The 16,183-nt window shown below is 44.2% G+C and overlaps 1 protein-coding gene and 1 long non-coding RNA gene across 2 annotated transcripts in view; one reads left to right on the top strand and one right to left on the bottom strand.

Annotated features, from left to right (window-relative positions):
- gpc3 (glypican 3) overlaps positions 1-16,183 on the bottom strand; it is a 113,944-nt gene that overhangs the window by 12,254 nt on the left and 85,507 nt on the right. Inside the window, exon 7 of the mRNA XM_073486327.1 lies at positions 4,125-4,317. Coding sequence (XP_073342428.1) covers positions 4,125-4,317 — 193 coding nt within the window. The remainder of the gene's footprint in view (positions 1-4,124; positions 4,318-16,183) is intronic.
- Positions 1,774-7,258, top strand: LOC141012803 (uncharacterized). The gene is made up of 2 exons (XR_012180410.1): positions 1,774-2,477; positions 5,338-7,258. It is a non-coding gene; the product is annotated as an uncharacterized lncRNA (long non-coding RNA).

The raw sequence follows: 16,183 nt of genomic DNA on the forward strand, positions 1-16,183 counted from the left end.
GGTAGACTATTAAATTTAAGTTGTATGAGCTAAAGATATTTTAACAATTGAAAATTATTAGTGTATTTTACTATTGTCTATAATTCTGAGGTAAGTGGTTTCCTCGATTCTTTTTAAGTAAAGTCACTTTGTCAGGTTTGACAGTGTATGTGACTTCTGAAGAAGAATTAACACAACACAACAACATTCTTAGTAGTAGCAGCATAAACAATTTTCATTTAATTACTGAAATATTACTCAATTACAAGTAAATCTACTGGTATGAAAATAATAACTAAGTATAAGTACAAGGTATTCTTCTCGAACATTATACTCAGAGCATTAGTTACTTTTAAACTGCTGATGTTTAATGCACTATCAACAGCAGGCATTCAGTCAGGGGTTTCTGTTTCTCCAAATCTTCAGACATTTTACAACTCTTCAGCTCCTCCTCTGTTCTGCTCAGTGGTCACAGCAATGTTTTAATTGGCCTGTTTGTGATCAGATAACCTTATCGGCTACAAAAATGCAGATGAAAGGTTCAGATAATAATTCAGATTGTACTCAGTACTAAAAATAATTGAGTAGATGACGTGGTGCAATGCATACATCAGTAAGTGTAAAATAACAGACTTGAAAAAATACTCATAAAGTACAACTACAGCCTATAAAATGACTTAATTGCAGTAATTTGAGTTGCTGTACTTAGTTACTTCCACCCCATACAATATAACATTATCCCATAATTGACACTTGTGGCCGCAGCAGCTACTGTATTGATCAGGAAAAGTAAGGCCTGCTTTAAACAATGTGCATATAGAACACATTAGTGACGAAAAAACAAATCATTAAATCATCTGACCATCATCAGAATGTGTTTGTTTTTTTTACCCTATCACATGTGTGAAGTTGTAATCGATTATAGCTGGTGTGTAGGTATTCTGTTGAAGCCTCAAATGATTTAAACAATTAAACCTGTTTGTTGCAGTCCTTGCAAATAATAGAAATTAACAGACACGTCACCAGAGAGGTCAGTGAGTGAGTGTCTGGTGTGTGAGCTATAACCAGTCCAGTGCCTGGCTGTTCGTCTGGCTTTGGATGGGTGGGGTTGGTGTAGGGGGGGTCCCCGTCCTGGAATAGCTCCCCTGGCCTGGAATGCTCGGGGGAATGTGCGACGTGGGGTCTGAACGGTCAGGAGGGGAAGTGTGTGTGTCTATGTGTGTGTTGTGTGCGAGTTGCGTTGGTGATCAGAAGGTCATGGGATCTGTGCCGAGAATGAGTGAGGACAGATCAATCATTACGTACGCTTGGGAACATCCTCCGTGTGGTCAGCAGGCTGACAGCCGGGCTGTGTGGGGGTCTCAGCCCTGCCTCTGTCCTGTCTGCACCTTGTTGTTGTAGCTTCTGTCACCTTTCCCTGGCTCTTGTGTTTATGTGTGTGTGTGTGTGTCTGCTACACCATCGCTCCGCTCCAGGCTTTGTGAAACCAGATCTGCCTCGTCCATCTTGGGGCAGCAGAGCACAGACAGGCAGCCCATTAGGCCTCATGCTCGCAGGTTGACCTTTGAATCCCAGTCCCCTGTTTGACCAAAATGGGCTGAGCGGCCGTGCTAGGTCAGCGTTTTGCTGGGTCATCACAGGCTATCAGCGGCTATCTGTGTGTCTGCCAATGAGAAGGGACTCTTCAAGGTCTGCAAACATTACTGGCTAATGTACAAACAGGAGTATATGAGCCTGCAGACCCCCTCACACACACTCACGAGGAGCACAATGCACATCTAATCTGCTAATTCACTGAGCAGATAAGGGAAAATGAAGGGGATATTGAGACTGAGATGGAGGTCAGACTATAAAGGGCGCTTTAATTTCCCAGTGTGTCAACTTCAGCAGCTTGTGAGCCGGAGCAGACAGTATAATGACTCTGTGTATCGAAGCAGAACTGTACAGTCAGGCTAACAGGAGCATGCAAGAAGAGGGCATCAGACTCTCACGGCCCAGCCTGCTGGAAGTGATGGCCCTGCAGGATTCCTGCGTTAACCCCGGGTTCCTGCTCCCGCTCCCTTGCCTGGCGAACCCAAATCTCTGCCACAACATCCCCGACAGGAGGACTACTCCCTCTGCCGTGTTTGCTCAGCTGCGCTGGCTTTGTGTCGGTGTATCGAACCCCCTTGTTCCTGCTCTCTGGCTGTTTTCTCCCTCCTTTTCTGTTTGGTTTCTTTTCTTCCAACAGTTTGTAGCTTCATTTGTTCTTTGTTTGGCTTTAGGAGAGCATGTCCGACGTTTCCAGGGGATTGACGACGGGGAGGTCAAGGGGTCGAGGTGAGGCGGCTACCTGAGGAAGTCTCGCGTCTCCTGCCGCATAGTGTCACGGTGGTGTCAACATGTACAGTAGTCATGTAAACACCGCTCTGCTGTGCCCACTGCCTGTGTTCGGACTGTGATCTCTCTGACTCACTGCAGAAGAAGCTAAACCTATTCCTGCACTTACCAGTTTTAAGGTAAATAACTCCAATTTGGTTAGCAGGCTTAAAACTTAAACAACTTAATAGGTTGTGCCCAACATTTTATCACAGCCTGCCTCATAAATGCAAGTGAAATGTCCCATAATGTAGAAAGTGAGATTTCCGTGTCTTTTTCGATTAAAAAGCAAGTCTAGGTGCTGTTTAAACACGGTGAAAGCATTAAAACGCTCAATCCACAGAGAGATGTACACAGCCCGTATTCAGACACTGTGCCTTCAAACTAGCCGTTAGGACTTCCATAAGGTTGTGATGTCACAATGATACAGTCATCATCATGCTGCCATCACAGCTGTCATTGCAAAAACACCAAAGGGGCTCTGATTTCTGCTTACATCACCAATTTCACTGAGTTGTGCCACACTGTGTCTGGGACGAACCCTCTCCGGAGTGGTCTCACGACCTCAGCCAATCTATGATGGCCCCCCTTCTCCCCCGCATACAAGTGTGTGTTGAGAGACACATGTCTGTGCAGGAGACCTGAGAGAAATGTGTTTCTTTAAAAGTCTCTGTGGGATCAGCGTTCAGTGCTTTTGTAGCTTCTAACAGAATCTCTTTAGTTTCGCTCCAGTGTCCCTGATTGTACTTTCAGACATCTGCTGTATTTTATTGTTTCATTGTGTTCGCTTTCAGCTGTTTTAGGGGCTGTATTAAGTTACTGCAGGTGAAACCCAACATTTCTTGACTTTCCTGCTTCATAATGAAAGCTTTTAACTTACAAATTAACAGGGGACTTTTATTGTAAAGAATTTATAGGAAATGGAACTTTTTTATTACAATTTCACAGAGCTTTGTTTGAGCAGTTATCAATAATAATAATATAATAAGGAAGAGTAATTACAGACGAACCACTAGTCAAGACAAGTGTGTCATCAGTTAAAGGTAACTCCACTAGTTTTACACATTAAAGTGTGTTTACAGGTCTTGGGGAGTACCACTGCATATGTGAAAATAATAAGTATGTAGGTAACCATGTAGGTGCCTACATTACCCACAATGCAGTTTATCTACTGAGTGACATCACTAGAGGCAATTTCTCAGATTACATGTACCTCTGGAGCCACAGAAGGCTTTATACATTTTTTTTCATATATGTAGTGCTCCCCCAGACCTGTAAACACACTTTAATGTGCAAAATTGGTGCAGTTACCCTTTAAAGACACACCTTAAAGTGGGTAGCCCGGTTGTAATGGAAAAGCAAATCCCTGCCGCGCTGTGCCGACTCAACCCAATCAAGCCGAGCCAGCACATGGGTACGGTAAAGCCCCACAGCAGAGCTGATGCGGAAATGTGGTAAGCGTTGCCTGCTCAGGCCTGTAAAGCTGACCAATCACGACAGGCTGGACTTTTCAGGAGGTGCGCCTTAAAGAGACAGGCACTAAAACCGAGCGTTCAGACAGAGGCTGAATAGAGGTGCTGCAGCAACAGACAGTATGAGAAAATAATGTGTTTTTGGAACATTAAAGTATGTAAACATCTTTTTAAAATATTAACCTGAAAATGAGCATGACATGGGACCTTAAATGTCATTCTAAGGTATCTGTGTGGATGCAGCACCTCATTTAAAACCACACAAAGTGTACTTAAAGTTAATTTTGAGATCCAGTTTGAATACATGTGTCTAACCTGCAAAGATGCGTAACCGTTTGCGTCTCGGTGGCGGCCCCAGCCCTGACACTCCGGCGCACTCATCTTCATCGTCACAGTCACCGCTCTCGAATCCCTCTTCCCCCTCGTCGCTCCACCCGTCCACTCCTCCGCCAGCTCCACGCGTCCGGGCTCTCCACCGCTTCTCAGACAACGTCACCATCCGCAGCAACTGTGGGACAAACAGGAGGAGGTTAAAGGTAGTGAGGTTAAAACGCTCCCAGCCCTCCATGAATCACTCTGTGACCGGAACGTGCATGTGCATTAATGGTTTTAACAAAGCTGTGAAAATAAATAAGGAGTGTCTCTTGATCTGAGCATGCACCATGTGATTATGACAGTGTGAGGGGGAATTCCAGACAAACACTCGGTGAGATCTAAAAGAGGTGGTATTTACCAAACTTCAATTATAATCGCCAGGCAGGAAAATAGTTTTGTTATCACTGCCAGTTTTGTTATTTTCGTCCAAACGTGATTCATTCAAAAGGTTGTGGCTGTCGCTCCATGTAATTTACTGGTAGAAAAAGAAACTGTGGGGCAGGCAGACCGGTGAGATTGTGTTGTTACTGGCAGACATCGTTGTTTTGAGCGGTTGTCTCAGGGCAACAGGGATTCAATAACACCACATAACACAGTCGGTCCAAGAAGACATCGAGGTCTCAAGATCTAAAATGAGAAATGTTGATTTTTCTAATATTCAGATTTCTGCTTTTATATTTTACTGAAGCCCAGTTTCAGGCTAGAAAGCTCTTTTGCAAAGGAGACCTGACCAAGGTGGCAGCATACAAAGATGCAGAGAAAAAAATTCAGACTCAGGCAACAAAAAATCAATGGACCAAAAGCTGCCTAGAGAAAGCAGCTAGTATGATATTATTTGCAACAGAATCTTAATCCAGTTTGGCCTCTGAACTGTGAAAACAGTTCTTGTTCGACTCAGATATTTTCCCGTGTGATTTACAGAAGCTCATAACGTGTTGAGCAACACATACCAGAAGTGTTTATGTAGAACGGTGGTTAACTAATCAACACATAAATAATACAGAAATGTCCAAGAGCTGTAAAGCTATATCGTTAAAAATCTCTAAATTCCTCTTGACCGAGTGCAAAGGAGGGGAGATAGGAAACGTTGAACAGGAAAATGTCAATCTAAAACACAAAGAGTTTCACGGTATGTTCCCTGTTGTGTACGCAGAAATAAAAACAACCTATCCTGCCTTGTATCCATGGGTGAAAAACATGTGAGCGAGCCTGGAGACGACCTACACGGACGCTCTCTGACCATCTTCCAGCCTCCACAACATCACACATGATTGAGAGCCCTGCCAAAGTAACAGATGTGCTAAATTCCATCCGCCTGCCCTCCGAGCCTCCTTTCATCTCACCGCTCTGCCTCCCTTGTTTGTTTTTTATTGATTTCCTTCCTATCTGCATACGTCAGCATGCATTTTTTGTTGTTGTTTTTGGTTGTTTTGGCTGTCTGTGGGAGAAAATTGAGTTCATATGGGCCTTGTCTCAGGTCAGCTGCAGCATAGACAGACTGTGTGTGTGTGTGTGTGTGTGTGTGTGTGTGGGAGACAGAGCGCGGAGGTATAAAAACCTCAGAGCTAATCACAGAATTACGTCAGTCAGAAGATAAACAACTCTGTTCCCTTCGTCTGCGCATACAAACCAGTCAATCTGGGCTTTTACAAGTGACATAAAATCTAAAGTTTAGAGAGGGAACACACATCACCTTGTTCCGAGCACATCTGCCCGACAAACCTCCATTCATTTCACAACATTGAGGCCATACACGCAGGATGAGCACAACATTTCTAACAGCCCTGGTCACTCGGACAAACAGTAAGTCACAGACGGGACGGCTGATGCATACCAATATTTTCACTTCTGTTTGTCGAGCAAAGCGCCACCTGTTGACAGAGCAGAGCCCTCAGGTGTCCCAGAAACAAACCCTCCACTTGATGAATGGACGTTTAATGTACTGGACTGTTTTGTTATAGACACAGCCATGTTTGCCCGCATTTGCCGGAGTCCTTCATAGATTTACTGATGTCCTGAAATTCCTTCTCATGGTCTGTATCTCGGCAACTCAGTTGGGCCTTGGGAGAGGAGGGGCGCCTCACAAACCAATTAAAAGGCAAACAAACACTTGTAAAGCAGGGAGAGAAAGATGTGGTTCAGGGTATTTCAGAACAAAAGCTAAAAAAAGGTATGAGGAGCGAGGGGAAAAACATTGACAGCAACTGTCGTGCCCCTGTTTAGAGCTGAGTCTGAGTGAACACTGCCATGTGTAACTCACCACCTGCCAGCATACACAGCAACTCCCCTCAACACATAAACAGACATGCTGTCCTCTGATTCACTGTATACTGAAGTTAAAGCAAACAAGACTGTGAAAGTCTACAACATGAGCATGCTGCCCTGTGGCAGGTATAATGTTTACAATGTTAGCATGCTAACATTTGCTAATTAGCTTTAAAGGTACAATGTGTGCGATATGGCCACCTGTTGAAGGTCGCTCCAAACAAATAGGGTCAGGGTTAGGCAGGGTTAGAGTAACCGCTAACTGCTGCTCACTATACTCTTTGATGTAGCTATCAATGGCTGTAGCTACTAGCTGCTGTTAGCTACTTAATTCAGTTAGCTCAGTTAACTGTGCAGCTATTAGTTAACTAGCTTGAAGCAAATCGCATTCTAGTCGATATACCACAGTCAACAGGGCTCAGCTTAACCAAGCTCAGCAGCCTCGTAGTGAAGACGGCTGCATCAGGACTGATAGTAGACTCTGAGTTGACGGGTGATTTTTTTGCAACAGTGAATACATTACCGAGAAAGTGTGTTTAATAACAAATGAACAAGTAAATTAAGCTTGTCTTTGTTCAGTAAAAGAGAGATACGGTATGGTGGTATTACATTTTTCTGTTTAACAAGGAAGGTAGGTAAAAGAATATTTCCTTTTTGTTTATTTATTAGACAGAACAGCTAAGTGAGCTTGTGAAACGTAAAGAACTTGCAGCTAAGTGTTAATACAAGACAGGACAGGCCAGGGCTAGCTGGTTAGCAAACTTCAGTAGACATCTCTGCTGTACAATAAACAGACATCTTTGACACAACATCAATATTGTTGTAACTTTATACACTGTTGATAATGCTACTTCACTTTTGAACGCTTAAAACAAAGATTCTGGCTGTACAACATATACAATGCATCAGAAAGTACAGCAGGTGCTGATGTGCTCTGTTGTGCAGATATCTGGTAATAAACCAGAGTATTGGACAATTTGGAATTTTAACCAGATGATGGAGCTAGATGGAAAAGGAAAATGGATGACAGTGAGGATAAGTGGTTACGATTCATGACTGTCTGTTCCTAATTTCATGGAAATCCATCCAATATTAGTGGAGACACTAAGAGTGGCGAAAGAGTAAAATTCTGTGGATCACAAAAATCATTGCTATATATCATCTCAGAACTATGAATGTCTGCGCAAACACTTTCCAGTAAAATACCCAAATTTATACCCCATGGCGACATTAGAAGTACCTAGGATAAATTTCCAGGGGACCATGATTCTCTGTACAAAATGTAATGCAATCCATGTAATAGTAGTTGAGATATTTCAGTCTGAACCAAAGTGGTGGCCGACCAACTGACCAACACTGCCAACAGAACAGCATCTGTGGAGTTTACGTTCATAAATCAAAATCCAGTTTCATGTGAGGGGAAGAAGGATCAACAATAGCTATAAATAGCAGCAGACGAACAGCAGATTAAAGAATAATAAAAAATGGTCTTTGGGGAATTAAAAAAAGAAATTGGCTGCATGATCATAGCAGTGGTCTCAATGAGCCATAGCAGCAGGCCTTGCCCTTCTTCACAGGAGGGGTGGCAGGGCAGTACCTCTGTGGCTTCTGCCCACTGGCTGACTGCCCGTGCCACGGCTGTGGTAGCGGGGAGGGGTGGGATATATGTTTGTGTCGAAAGTGACGCTGCGCTTTTGGCATGGCTGAGCCACAGCGTGATCCGGTAAGAGCTTTCAGATTTACCACAAGAGGGAGAAACCTCAATTCGCTCTGGGCTGGAATCTTCTGCAATTAAAAGAAAAACCCAAAGCAAGAGGAAGCAGAGAGGAAACAAATAAAAGAGACTTTTTTTTTTGGAGGAACGCTCAGTATGTTTTTCATTAGGAGAAGAAATCTGGCGCTCTCACTCTTCCCCTCTCTCTATTCTGTGTTGCTTCGGGAGCTGGCTCGGACAGACAGCTGGACACACACAACATGTAATCAGGGCAGCTATAGGCATCCCGCAGGCCACAGGGTTCACCTCCCCTTAACACAAAAGCACAAGTCACACCAAGGAAACACCAGCTCAAAGGCTGCACACAAAGCCCAAACATGTGGCCGATTGCTCAATGCAGACCAGCCCAGACAGAGACACAGAAACCGCTAGTCTGTCACTGCCTCCCACACATGACATGAACTCCACACAGGGTCACTGTTCGACATGACAGCTGCAACTGAGCCCCGGAGCCCAGCCACTGGTTGACCTGATAGAAATCAACCTGCGCTCACTCATCATCAGCTGTGGTCTTTTACATGAGCTGGCAGTGAGATCCTGGTTCACATGTGACCATAAATCACATAAAACAGGACAGATTCAGAAGATAAGAAAACACGCGTGAGTATAGAAACTACTGAAGTGAAAGAGTGATTTGGGGAGTGAACGGGGCGAGGATGACTAATGAAGACAGAGAGTGGAGAGGGAAACCGGGCTTCTTGTCAGCGTGTGTGATTGGGATCAGCCCCTGTGTTTTGTCGTCCTCTCCACGCACAGGACATGTCTGGACACGCTGCTCATGACTCGGCCCAGACGGAATCTGCTGCCCTGAATGTTTCTATCAATGCCTCAACACATCTTGTCTACAAATCTAATCTACAGAACTCAAGGCTCAGGTTCCCAAACAGACCACTGCTTACCATACACTCATAACAAAAGCCACGATTTCACCGTCTCATGTTGATGCTTTCCATAATTGCTCTGAGTTGAAGGCTTGAAATGCACACAATCAACATGTGCTGTTTTTAGTATGACAAAGTGATGAAAACTGCTGACCTGATTTTGAGGTTCATACTCTCGCAGCATTCTGCCTCAAAGAAAGTGGTCAGATACCCATGTGTAATGTGAAGTGAGTCATATTTTGTGACGAACCCACGGAAAATTATCATAACTCTGCAGTGAGCTGAAAGGAGAGAGGTTTTGGTTTTATGTCCCCCAACTTCACTGTTTTGGTTCAATCTCAAACCTTTCATCAATCTCACATTCAGCCACAGAAGACTAAAGACCTGGTATTTACAACCGTCCTGAATGATCCGATCACAGGCGGACAGTTTTATGCCCATCAGTTCACACCCGGCAGTAAGATGCAAATAAACTCTTACATTAATGGAACAAAGGATACAATGTTTTTTTGTTTTTTTTTACACCAATAAAGAAAAATCTTCATGTTTAATGTCACTGAATTAACAAAAAGGCCCAAATAGTTAAGAATTATTTGTAAACAGCATTTCACAAAGTTTATAAAGTTTCTCCAAATGCCACAACTCACAAAACTGAGCGTTTTTAAAGGGAGTCTGGGGACTTTCTCTATGGGCATCAAAGAAGTAACCATTTGTGGGTTACTTTTACTGTGTTTGTAAAATCTGATACGTTTACGATCAATAAAATGTTGTCCTCTTTCATAAATTTAGTGTAAATGATGAAACTGTGTGTTCAAGCAGCTGCTAAATGTTGGCAGGTAAGACAGACTTTCAACACAGAAGCAGACAGGCTGGTACAACTTTATTTTCAGTAACTGAAACAACTCAATGTATTGCATTTAACTCTGAATTTACAAGACGGAATGAGTCATTTTGAATTTGCCGTAGCTGTTAACAAAGTTTTGTTTTGAAGCCCTGATGAAGACCTGATGGTTGAAACATGTTGGCTTTTTTTAATTATTACCCTTTTAATGACTTAGCCACTGCAATAAAGGCTTTTTAGTATTTCCTTCATCATCTCCTGATATTTTCTTTTTTGGAGTGCCTGGATTGCTTTTGAAATCACATTTTTCTCCCTTTTCCCAAGTGTTTCTCACAACAACTCTTAAAACCATGTGATTTATTAGGGGAGTCTGGGAATATTGAGATTACTAGTTCAGTGGTTAGATCAGTATGTTCATAAAAGTCTGCTAGGTTGTATTCAAACGGTTTATGATCTCTCATTTCACAGAGAAACTTAGCATAACTAAAGCAAGTGCAGCAGGTCAAAGTTCACCATGAAGTCTATCTTTGAAGTGATGCATGTTTACAACATACGTAACACATACAATACACAGAATAAGTATGGCTATCTCGAGCTGTTGTTTACAACCTGTCTAATCATCAGACTGCTTGTGTTTCTTGCCCTGCTGAAAAAAGATTTAGGCTATTTTTAACAACTTTGCCATTATTAAATCTCAGTAACTTACTTGGTCGGTACAATTTTGATGTATCCAAAAGAAAATGTGCCCAAAACCAAGAATATGAGGCAAAAATTATAATAAACTGAAGTTATCCTCGCCAAAGAGACTGGTTCTCAAGTGAGGGGAAGTAATCAGTCATGTAACAGACAGATTTTAGGCATTGAGAGCTCTGGTTAAAAATAATAAACTGCTGCACTTTACACTGTGGCTCTAATAGTCTCCTATTTATCACAGAGCTCCTGTAAAACCACAAACATACTGTACAGCAGAGCGTATATTTTTAAACCAGTGTAGGAGCTGGTGCCCGGGTCACAGTTTCAGACCAATCAAACACATGACTTTTCAGCACAGACTATTTCTTGTGATAAATGGAGGAAATGGACTTTCCTTACACCTAATCCCCTCATGTACACTGAGCTGCTGTGCTTGTATCAAGTTAGCAGACGTGCTGTTGGGAGGAGAGAGCCAGGAGAAAAGCAGGAGAGTGGGACTGAATGAGAGACACCAGACAGACGGACAGACAGAGGAATGACAGGAGGCACTTTCCACAGAGTGAGTCATGGAAAGCTCCTCAACACGCTGACAGACACAGCGACGGTTCGGACGACACAGCCTGCCCCGCAGTCCCACCCGCTCTCTCTCCGCGACTCATTACTCAACTTTTATTGAATGTGAAACGTAAAGAGGAGGGGGACCTATGCTCTCTCATTCTTCTCTGTTTTTTTTCCTTCCCCTCTATCTGTCCGCAGTCGAGTATGTCACGCAACGGGAGCCCAGCCTCAGACAGTTAATGCAGACAAGATTAATTTCCTGATGTTAATTCCAGTTGGAACAGAACACACAGAGGGGAAAAAGGGAGCTCTCCAGTTCTGTGTTAAACTGGGTGTGTGTCCACTCCACCTTTGTGACTAAGCCCATAAGGCTATTTCCAGATTCCTCCAGATTGGACTGAAACCTGGATGAAGGTTTAGATTTTGTTGGTAGGGACTTTGTACCTCTGAAAGCTAATTAAAACTTTATATATACATTTTATATAGCAGATAAAATAAACTGTTTCCAGAAGAACAAACCCTTATGTCTTCTCCGATCAAGGCTAGGCATGAATACACAGGGTTAAGTCCCTGGTATCCGGTATGACAGCAATTTTCAATCTTTTTTGAGGCTAACCGAATGAAAATCTCGACTTGTCTGTGCCTACAATATGCCTGATTGGCGGCATGGGGTTTGATAGTTTAAAAAGTCTCATTCCTGCACAGGCCACTGGTTGCTAAATCAGATTACGCCCCTCAGACAATCTCTTTTTGTCTGCTGCTTGTCTGCTTTACACGTTATCGCCGTGGTTCCCAGAGTCATGTGTGTCTAAGAAGCCCTACGTTTTGACATCAGCAGACCGTCCCTGCTTGTCCCATGATTACACCTATAGCAGCCGGCGGACAGTTGGCTGGACTTCAACCAGCTGCTCTGCTGCTGGCTAGGTTGGGTTGTAGCAAACAGAAACACAGATAATGGCTTGGAGTGTGAGAGAAAATAGCAAAGTGGGGGCAAAGAGGGAGATGTAGAAGAAAAAAAGAGAGAAAAACTCACAAGGTAAAGGTTTCTGTCAAGATGAAAAGGCATGGAGGCAGCAGAGAGGATGATAAAGTTAGCGAGCACTAACACGTTGACAGGTCCAGAGAGGAGCCTCAACTCCGCTGTACCCCCCAGAGCACCGCTGCCCCAAACAAAAGGCAGAGGAGGAACAGAGGAGGGTCCCTGACCCTTACAGGGAGACCCTCTGATGACCTAGCAGAGACAGGAAACAGGAAGTGTGACCCCTGACCTCTTTGGAGCGGGGGGGATCCTGTTACACAGCAACACGTGACCGTGCCCAGTGACAACAAGCCCAGGATGTGTGGATCAGATCAGAGACAGCAGCAGGAAGACTCAGCTGTTCATGTCTCTGCTCCCTGACAGCTCAAAGAAATATTCAATTCAGGGCATGAGAAGCCTACAGCACACACACACACACTCACAGGTAAAAACAGTGTGTGTGTGTGTGTGTGTGTGTGTGTGTGTGTGTGTGTGTGTGTTGTGGTTCCTGCTCGCCGAGCTGGCTGCCTGGCTTGTGCAGCAGGGTTTTTATAAGCCGGCTGCGTGATAATTATACCCAGTGGGGTGGTAGTGGTGTGGGAGCAAAGGGGCGGAGTGGGTAGAGAGAGGCGACCCCGGCTCAGGCCTCAGGGCTGATGGTGGGGGGGAAGTGGAGAAGGAGGGAGAGGTGGAGGTATGGAGGTATGGAGGAATGGGTGGCAGTGGTAGAAGGGATGGTTGGGCCTCATTAGCAGGGAGACTAATTGGGAGGAAAAGGGCCCTCACATGCTCTGTCTGACCTCCCAGTCAGCAGGGGAGAAAGCCGTGGTGGGAGAGGGGTGTGTGTGTGGAGGTGGGTGGGGTATCTGTTACTTGGATTCCTTAAGTTAAGGAACCATAACTCCTCATAACTCCTCAGATCCTAAACCTACCATGCAGTCAGAAGTCTCCGGAAAGCGAAAAGGATAGCATGTGTGGCGTCCTAACAGGGATACAAACGCCCTGCAGCTCCTCAGAGGTTTACACCAGGTGTCACACTTCGTTTAAAGAACCCTCATGGCTTATCCCCGCTCACAAATACAGCGGCGTAACAGCCCTCCTTCCTCCTCCGCTTCCAGAGCAGTCATACTTCACACACATAAAAACTAGGAAGGCGAGAGGACGAGGTGCCTGAGGGGGTATATTAAATAACGCTTCAAAAACCCTCAGTAAATAACATCAAACAGAAGACAGCCTCTTTGACTGGAGCGGGCATAATGGCCAGGTTAGCAAGTGTAAGTTTACAAAACAGCAGGCCTAGTCTGACACCCATGGTGTCTATTAGTCTGATTGTAAGCACACCCTGTAGGAAAAGGCCATCGCACGCTGGCCTTGTCATGAAGCAGCTTCCATTTCATCTCTACTGTAATTACAACACATCACACCGTAGTTATTCAAAGAGTATTTCAAGTGTTTTATTTATTTTATAGCCACTTGAATGCTGCTGTCGCAGCTGTATATGAGCTGGAACAGTATCTGCTGTAGTTATATTCCTAATTATGTGTGTGCAAGATTAACTGCTGCGAGCGTGCACTGTAAAAACTGTCCGCGCTCAAGTGTGTGTGTGTGTGAGTTACATATTAAAGAGTATATTCTGCACAAGCTTGCACAAGGTGTTGAGCGCATGCTGCCCAGGCTCTGGTGGCTCGGAGGAAGTGAGACTGCGTGATGGAATTTGTGGCGCTCGGGATCTGGTTTATTTTCCACCCTGGATTCCTGTCCTACCTGCAGGATTTTCCCAGGTTCTGGCTTCAATTAGACTGGGAAGCTGGAGGAGACGAGGAGGAGGAGGAGGGGGATCGAGAGGTTTAGGAGAGGGGGAGAAGGAGGAGGGAAGGGCGACAGAGCTGGAGTCTGTCACACACAACTCAGCACAGCTGGAGAGACGGAAAGAAAGGCAACGAACAGGGAGAGAAGGAGAGTAAAAGCTGAAACATTTGAACAAAAGCTTTGGCACGCAATATGGAGATGTTATTCTCTAAATGACAGAGCAATTTTTACAGTTGAAGATGAAATAATTGTATCTAGCCGAAAGGGATTCATAAAAATCTTCAACAAAGATGTCTTTCATATTGGTGGTATTCCAAGTGTATCTTCTCCAAAGGGTGTCATGTAGCCAAGAAGAGGCTGTCAGAATAATCCCAGGAGGCCTGACCCTCCAAATGGCAAACTCATCTGACAAATGAGTGGGAAATGCTCTGTAATCAAAGACCAATCACATAATTGCTCTATTTTGCCACTAGCTCAACCATCTCCTGTGAGATTAGTCGTTCAGAGAAGAAACCCGATATGCTGGGAAGTTAAACAGATGTTCTGAAAAACAAACTCATCTCCTCAGAACAAGAACACATCACCAAAATAATATGTTCTAATTTGGGAGCGCTGACTCTAGATATGTCTCTCCGCGAGGGAACGAACTTGGCCAGATTTTTACACAATGAAAGCATTAATGTGGTGTTACAGCGAAGTTCTCATTAAAGGAGTTTAATGCTCTTTCATTTTTTTCCTTTCCTTCAGTGTGTTATAAAGCTTCTTGTGCATGTATAAGGTCTTGAAAGTTAAAAAGCCTAAAGCCCGCACCAACAGAAGCTCCTCTCTCCCACAGAAAACACTGCTCCTGAAACACCTCGTCAGTAGTCCCGCCTTTAATTCTGTGACTTCCTGACATCACTATGTCACCATGTCACACATTTGTGTTATTTGTGCCTATATTCACGGTAGAAGTGACGCTAACTGGAAGCTGGATACACGACAGAGCCAACGATGCTGGCTCAGCCGTGTGCGAGCTGGCCAATCAGAGCAGAGGGGGGCCTTAAAGGGACAGGAGCTAAAACAGAGCATCTCAGACAGAGAAAACTGTTCTGTATGTAAACCTGTTCTTGTGGTATACCGAAATAAAATAATGAACCTGAAAATGGGCACAACATGTTTCCTTTAAGAGACTTGTCTGACATGTTGATGTACGCTTGTCTTTATCAGCTTTAACATACACAGGGCACCGCACACAGACAGGACCTCACACTGGAATTTGTAACACGGTGTAAGCATGCACAAAAATGTCCATGGCTCCTCACAGTCCCACTCTGTTTAAAGATTCCAAGTCGAGAAGCAATAACCGAAGGAGAAAGCCATTTCTCTTCATCCATTTATAGTGCACAGTTCACTTTAAACTTGGCTATAGCTCAGTCATGACATCAGCTGCTTTAGGCGTGAGAAAACGTTGTTTTATAAGCTGAGGCGACCGGCTCAGAGATTTTTTTTCCTTATGGTGTTTAGTTTAGCTTCACAGAGGCACAAAGGCAGGAGTCTCCCTGCCAGACTGTCCCTGTATCTGCTGATACTCTGATCAACACTGACAACGTGAGAAATGACACATTTCCGCCGCGTAGCTGCATTTCACAGGGCCATCGTCACGGAGCACTTAGGAGCAGAGGAATGAAACATCGGGGGGATTAAAGTTGGAAGGAAGTGGATTCTTTGGAGGGGTCCCATGTTCCCCTCACTGTTGGAGAGTGTAGCCCCTATATTTTATGACATAGTCTCGCATGCTGTGGGCTGGGACTGATTCTTGGTTAGAAAGTGGGTCAGGACAAGCTGGAAGAACCATTGATTGTGTTCACCGTTTGAGCCAAAGGAGAATAATGTTCATTCAAATGGAAAACGTGTGCAGGATAAAAGAGCCTCGTAGGACTTGTAAAAACCCGTATGTGAGTGACCCGTGTCCTGAATGTAGAGCTGAATGCACATAAAGGACAATAATGTCCACATTCTTCAGTCTGCAGTTCTGAACATAACGTACATGATGCTCAAACACTGAGACGACATCACAAGACTGAAATAGCGCAGTTTTTAATCAGCGTGGCACTCTCCTGGTTCACTTCCAGGAACATTACACATACTATCTCATTGTTGGCCTCTCCTCATACACGT

This window comes from Pagrus major, chromosome 18 (assembly GCF_040436345.1).
Source record: "Pagrus major chromosome 18, Pma_NU_1.0".
Classification (NCBI taxonomy): Eukaryota; Metazoa; Chordata; class Actinopteri; order Spariformes; family Sparidae; genus Pagrus; species Pagrus major.